The following is a 6,832-nucleotide window of genomic DNA, read 5'->3' as shown; positions in this document are numbered from 1 at the left end:
TCCTTTACTTATTCAAACGTTTATCATTTGGCTTTTGATCTATTATTCGATCACATTTTGCTCCGGAACTATTTCAACTTGTGGAATTTTACCAAATTTATATGGAAACTTGACAAAACTATTATTTTCCTATATGTGGTCATATTTTGACACATAGACTTGACATGTTGCATGTCTTAAAGTTTATTTTTCACATAAATTTTCTTATGTAAAAATAATTAATTGGCTTAATAACTTTTCAACCCCTCAAATTGTCTCAATACTGCAACCGACCCCTAAATTTAAACTTGTGACAACTAACCCTCATCAACTTGCTTATTTGCAACAAATAACCCTTCAAATAGGTTAATATTTGTGATTTCGAGATTTTTTTTTTTGCCATTTAGTTAATGTATCAGTAGATTAGTTAGATGTATCAACCAATATTTTGGAAACCTTTTATTTTTAATGTAATATTATATTGAATATTTTTTTAGGTTTAGGGGTTATTTGTTCCAAATAAGCAGATTGGGGAGTTATTTGTTCTAATTGACCTATTTAAGAGGTTATTTGTTCCAAATAATAAGCAAATTGAGGGGGTTAGTTGTCACAAGTCTAAGTTCGGAGCTCAGTTATAGTATTAGGACAATTTGGGGGGCTGAGAAGGTATTAAGCCTAATTAATTAGATTAAAAAAATAAAAAACAAATTGCTAAACAAAAGTTTATCAAGTCGGAGGGGGTGTTTGTTTACTCCATTTTCTTTTGTTGATTGTTTTTCATTTAAGTATTTAATTAGAGAACTATGAAATCCCTCCTTTTTGATATGAAAAACAATCAACAAGGAAAAAATGGAGTAAGCAAACACCATCTTGGACTTGATAAACTTTTGTTTAGCAATTTGTTTTTATTTTTTTAATTTAATTAATTAGGTTTAATACCTTAACAATAAACAGCAACAACAAATAACAAGTAAATCAAACAGGTAATAAGTGTCAAAATATCATCACATGTCAATATAATAACAGTTCTGTTAAGTCTCTTTTCAAATTGCGTGAAGTTTCACCAATTGAGATACGTCATGAACTAAATGTAAATAATAAGTTATGGGCCAAATGATAAAAACTTAGATTGAGCGATGGGTAAATAGTAGTTTAAGCTATTATTATTGGGTGTTGCTATTTACCGCTCCCGTTTTACTTATCACTGCCTCCTATTTGATAATTTTTCCTACTGAAAATTCTCTCACTCTCGAGTAAAACCGGAATTATAAAAAAAATATGGACTCGAGAACTCAAAAAATGGACGATTTCGAAAACGAGGTAAAAAATGGATTTGAGAACTCCGGAAATCGACGATTTAGAATTTTTTTTATACTTGCATTTGGCATCGGCGGGAGAAAATCCCGCCTTTGGACAGGCCGGATCCCATCTGCCCAAAGGCCATGTGGGAGATTCTCCCGCTTGCCCATAGGCCGAGCAAGGGATTCCTCCGCTTAGGCATAAAAATAATATGAAAATCGACAAATTTTTTGTGAGAAAAAATGTAAAATCGTCACAAAATATAAGCATTATTTTCATGATTTATTTGATAAAAAAACGTAAAGTTTAATGTTTTCGACTCGTAATCATCCATTTTCGGGGTTCTTGAGTTGTCACGTATCAATTATTTTCATAATTTCAATTATTGTTATTCGAGTTTATGATTTTGGAGAGAGAATTTTGAGTTTTTGATCAAAATTATGAGAATGGCAAAAAAAATCCAAATGGAGATGGTGATAAGTAAAATGGGACGGTATTTAGCAATCCACTTATTAGATGTTAGAGGTAAAATTGCTCCTCACCCAAAACGTTATGGGTATTTTTACACCTTAACCCTTAATAATTTATTATTGAGGAGTATATCCTCGGCAAACATAAACATAGGTAATATCCATTGTCCTTGTTTGGGAGGGGGTTAATAAAAGTAAATGGGAGTAATGGAAGGTTAAATATCAAGTTAACTTTGTTTGAGAGTTGTTTTTTTTTAGAATAAATGAAGGTTATTTGAAGTTAAATTTTACTTTATTTAACCTCCAAACTCTAACCTCCAAATTGGGAGTTAATGGGAGTAACGTAAAGTTTTTTAAATTTTTTTGTCTCTACAAAGGGCGAGTCTTGGCACAACGGTAAACGTTGTTGTCATGTGACCGAGAGGTTACGAGTTCGAGTTTTAAGAGTGGCTTCTTGCCAAAAAAACTGGTAGGGAAAGACTTGCTCTCAGTACACCCTTATAGTGAGACCCCACTCGGATCCTCGCTTAGCAGGACGTGTAGTGCACCAGACAATACGCTTACATTAAGAAGAAAGAAAAATCCCCACCAGACCCGGATGTGGTTCGAACTCATGACATCCCAATGCATAGGTAAGTTCTCAACCACTAAGCTAAGAGCTTCACCGCCATTTAAATTAGTTAATTAAGTTAAAAAACACTTATTTTGACAAGTCAACATATTTAACTTAACATATTTTAAGTTAAACATTATCAACTATCATTCAATATTTTCAGCACTTATAATATCCAACACTTAAAATCCAGTACTTATTTTTTCAACACTTAATTTTCAATTTTATCAAACAGCACCTTACTTTTTTTTTTTGTTAGTGAGAACCTCAAAAGCTTACTCTTAAATCACTGAAATCAATTATTTATAAAACTTACAAATATAGACCAACTAAAAGGATCAATTGCTTCCATCTCACAAAATTAGATACTTTCATCCACTTTGGACAATAATACATTTATTTCAATTCACTTTCTTCCTCAGACTCTTAACGTCTTCTTCACCATCCCAAACCAACGAAAAGACGGTGGTTTATAGAGAGAAGATATTATGTTTCGTTCAACCTTTAAGGAATTAGTGTCTATGGAAGAGGATTAGGATGGAAAGCTCAAAAAATGAGAAACAAAAAAATATAACAATTGAACTGCTGCAATGTCGCATTTGTGACGTCATAAATACGACAACAATGGAGAAAAATGGAGGAAATTGAAACGATACCATTACAGAAGAAAGAGGCAAGAACAGCGAGACGTATAAGTTAAAAATACTATTTCTACGGAAAATTGAACATAATACTTCAAAAATCTCTAACGATTGGTATCAGAAATTGAAGAAGAAGAACTGAAGAAGAAGAAGAAGAAGAAGGAGAACTAAGGGTAATTTTATCCAAAGTGGATGAAAGTATCTATTTTGGTGAGATAGAAGCAAAGTGGGTTAGATATGTAAATATGTGCTAGATTTTTAATTAGCGGAGGTGCTCTTGGTGCTAACTATAGTAACAAGAGAGCAAATGTCAGTGGCAGTCTCTTCTCTTCACCTGTGTAGCTCACTCGTAATTCTGCATTCCTAACCCTTCTTGTTGAGAGTTGTAATGGAAGTAAAAGAGAACTGATGGAAATGATAAGAGCAGGGTTTTCTAGCCGCAATGGAGCTCGCTCTGTATGATCTCTCCTTCTTCTCTATCCCTGTATTTGTATATATTTCAAAATAATCCTACCAGGTTGTCTATTATCATATTTGCGTTCCTTTCCATTTCTCTACAATGTATAGTTAATTATGAATGGAGATAATGAGTTCTAGCCCTATATTGTGAACTCTAATTTAGCCCTATTTCGTGGTTATTTCCAGTGTTCTTAAAATCGTTCTAAAATGTGTAGATCTTGGTCCATACACCTCAAGTGGAAGATACATGGCTGTTGCTGGACGGGAGGAGCAGCTGATGAAGAATGTGAACCTAATTAAAGAGATGCAGGTATGTTTTCGCACTTTCAGGTCAAGATGATCTTTAATTAGGTTGCAATTGAGTTGTGAATCCTACTATCCCAGCTCACATTATTATGCTTAGATGATTTACAGTACAGGTTTTCTGACCATACTCTTCAACCAATTTTGATCAGAATTATAAATACCAACAGTAAATAAGTTAAATCTCTATCAATTCATAAAATCTTCGAAATGGGCTAGCTAAGAATGGTACCTTGATAAACAAATCCCCTTACACTTGCTTTCTTCCCATTATTTTTTAGGGGTAAAAAGCACCCACTGTCATCAAACTAGAGAGTATTTACACGGATGGTCACTAAAATAGATTTTGATATAATAAAGTTGTTAAAGTAGCACATATCCGTCAATAAAGTTACTAGGCACGAATCCGGCGAATTGCTCTACCAGAACGTTGATGTCAACGACATCTAAACATAATTAGAGCCGCAGTCATGTGGCAGCCGTGTGTTGTTCACGTGGCTTCCAAGTGTCAGTTTGTGTGATACTCTCTTTCCTTTTTATGGACACTTGACAGGCATGTGAACAACAAGTGACTACTCCTCTAATCATATTTATGATGTGTTGTTGACGTCAGTATTCCGGTGGAGCAAGTTGCCAGATTCTGTCGTAGTGACTTTATTGACGGAGAGTGCTAGTTTGGTGACTTTATTGACGAAAATTTTACATTAATGACCACCAATGCAAATACCCTCTACTTTAGTGCCGTGATCGTGTTGCTTTTTACCCCCTATTTTGGAGATATACGTTTGGTCCCTGTTGTTGCTCCTCTCCTTGTTTTAAATTTCGGGTATATAAATTATTCTTCAGATAGTGTATTCTTACATTGCCCTCTTGTCTTTTGTCCATAAAAGGAGATTGCTACAACATGGAATTCCTTCTGATCTAAAAATAACTAAATTATGTTCCTTCAATAGAATTTACAAATAAAATATAAATATGTTTATATTTGATTATTTCTTTATTTTTATCAACATGTGTCCAAAATTATTTCATATCTAAAGCTAGTTATTAATATATTCTGTGTTTCATTCATTCTTCTTTCCTTAACAAGCCTGTCTTTTGAAAAATCTAACCTTCAAACCGTTTTTCGGATGAAGAAGGATAGAACTAGATGGATAAACATTCTGATTTTCAGTGAAGTGAAGAGAATAATTCCACAAGACTGCACAAACAACTGATTTCATCTGCAGAAATGCCAAATTTTTACCTAAACAAGTTCTTGGTCCAGCATTGAATGCTGTAAACTTATATGATGGTTGATGTTTGATTCCTCCGCTCTCCGAAATCCATCTCTCCGGCTTGAATTCTAAGCAATCTTCACCCCATATTTCCTTCATCCTTCCCATTGCATACAAAGAATACACAATCCTTGTATTTTTAGATATATGATGACCACTCGGGAGAATATCTGATTCAATAGATACTTTGCGTTCAAATGGTACCGATGGATAAAATCTTAGAGCCTCACATACAACTCCATGTAGATAAACAAGTTTCCCCATTTTCTCAAAATCCAAAAATCTCAACTTGTTGTCATCATCATCATTAGCAGTCCCAAAATGTTGTTCCATCTCTTTCAAGATCATTTTTTGTGAAGATGGATTTGTTGAAATCAGCCGAAATGTCCAGAAAAGAGCAGAACTTGTTGTATCTCTTCCTGCAACCATAAGACTCACAGCCATATCTCTTATAAACTTGCTTGATAGATTGTCTTTTTGATCTTCCATCTGCAGAAAGTATGTCAGCACATCGAATTCCTTTTGTTGCTTTGTTTGAATGCAATTCTCTACAAATTTATCAAAAGTAACGCATGCTTTTCTCATCTTCTTCTCTTCTCCTATCTGTAACCATCTCTGGAGCTTCCAAATAACACCAGGAACAATATGGCGATAAAAGAAAACTTGTGCAATATCATCAAATGCTTTCTGAGGTTCACTTGGGGATTCCATGGACATAATAGTATTAGGATCCATACCAAAAACTAAAACACAGATATGATCGAAAGTAAAACGTTGAAACATCTCTTTTAAATCTACCTCATTTCCCAATTTGCAGGCACTGTCCAGAACTGAGAATAAACATTTGGAGATCTTTTGGTGCAAAGAGGTATGTACTGCAAGCTCGAACCTCTTGTCTTTAAGCAAAGAATGAATCATATTCCTCTGATTTTTCCAGCTATCAGAATCGACAGTGAAAATTCCATCTCCCAGGTAATCGAAGATCTGGTTGAAGTCAGGGCCTTTAGGATAATTAGAGAAGTTTTTGCTGAAAGTGTGATGAACATTCATGGGATCACTAGTGAGGAGAAAGTCCATGGAGGAGAACCAAGGACCTTTGACAAAAAATGTTCCATTATTCTGGTGAAGAACAGCAGTGGCGAAATCGTGGGTTTTAGAAGCATTGTAGAGCAGTGCAGGCACCATACCAACCACAGGCCAGTTAATGACTAGTGAGTTTCTGGTAGACCACCATAGCCAAAGAAGAAGAATCCAAACAAAAGCAAAAGCTGCTGCAATTTGTAAGTACATAGCCATTTCTATTCAATGTGTTGCTTATATTTTTCTAAACTTCCAACTTCATTTATTTATAGTAAGGCTTAATACATCATTTGCCATCTCAAAAAAATTGATTGGCCTCTTGAACTTTCAAAATGTCCCGTTAGCCCCGTAAACTTGTGTAAAATATAATCAATTGATCACTCGGTTGCAAGAAAGTAAGTTAGATGCGGAAGATGTATTGCACGCGTCTTAAAAAATGCAAAACAACCAAGAATGGGGCAGTGCAGTTCTAATATTAGAGAAGACAAGTTTCATAGTTGTGTAAGTAATAACTTCCTTTTTAATCTATTTTTGAATTATGTAATAATATTTTAAGATGCGTGGAATATATCTTCCACATTTAATTTACTTTTTTGCAACCGAGTGATTGCGCAAGTTCAGGGGCTAACTGAACATTTTATGCAAGTTGAAGGGCTAGCGGAACACTTTGAAAGTTCAGAGGGTCAATCAACCTTTTTGGACAAGTTCAGG

At 34.4% G+C, this 6,832-nt stretch overlaps 1 protein-coding gene across 1 annotated transcript; it reads right to left on the bottom strand.

Annotated features, from left to right (window-relative positions):
* Nucleotides 1–4,687: 4,687 nt before the first annotated feature.
* On the bottom strand, nt 4,688–6,417 carry LOC136234191 (alkane hydroxylase MAH1-like). Its single transcript, XM_066023981.1, has one exon. The coding sequence runs from the start codon at nt 6,335–6,337 to the stop codon at nt 4,847–4,849; it is 1,491 nt and encodes a 496-aa protein (XP_065880053.1). The 5' UTR covers nt 6,338–6,417; the 3' UTR covers nt 4,688–4,846.
* Between the last annotated feature and the right edge of the window lie 415 nt (nt 6,418–6,832).

This window comes from Euphorbia lathyris, chromosome 6 (genome assembly GCF_963576675.1).
Source record: "Euphorbia lathyris chromosome 6, ddEupLath1.1, whole genome shotgun sequence".
Classification (NCBI taxonomy): domain Eukaryota; kingdom Viridiplantae; phylum Streptophyta; class Magnoliopsida; order Malpighiales; family Euphorbiaceae; genus Euphorbia; species Euphorbia lathyris.
This window is presented reverse-complemented; position numbering and strand designations above follow the sequence as displayed.

What these genes read in the sequence shown, in the direction of transcription:
- LOC136234191 (XM_066023981.1), bottom strand. Translation starts at nt 6,337, where the DNA reads ATGGCTATGTACTTACAAATTGCAGCAGCTTTTGCTTTTGTTTGGATT.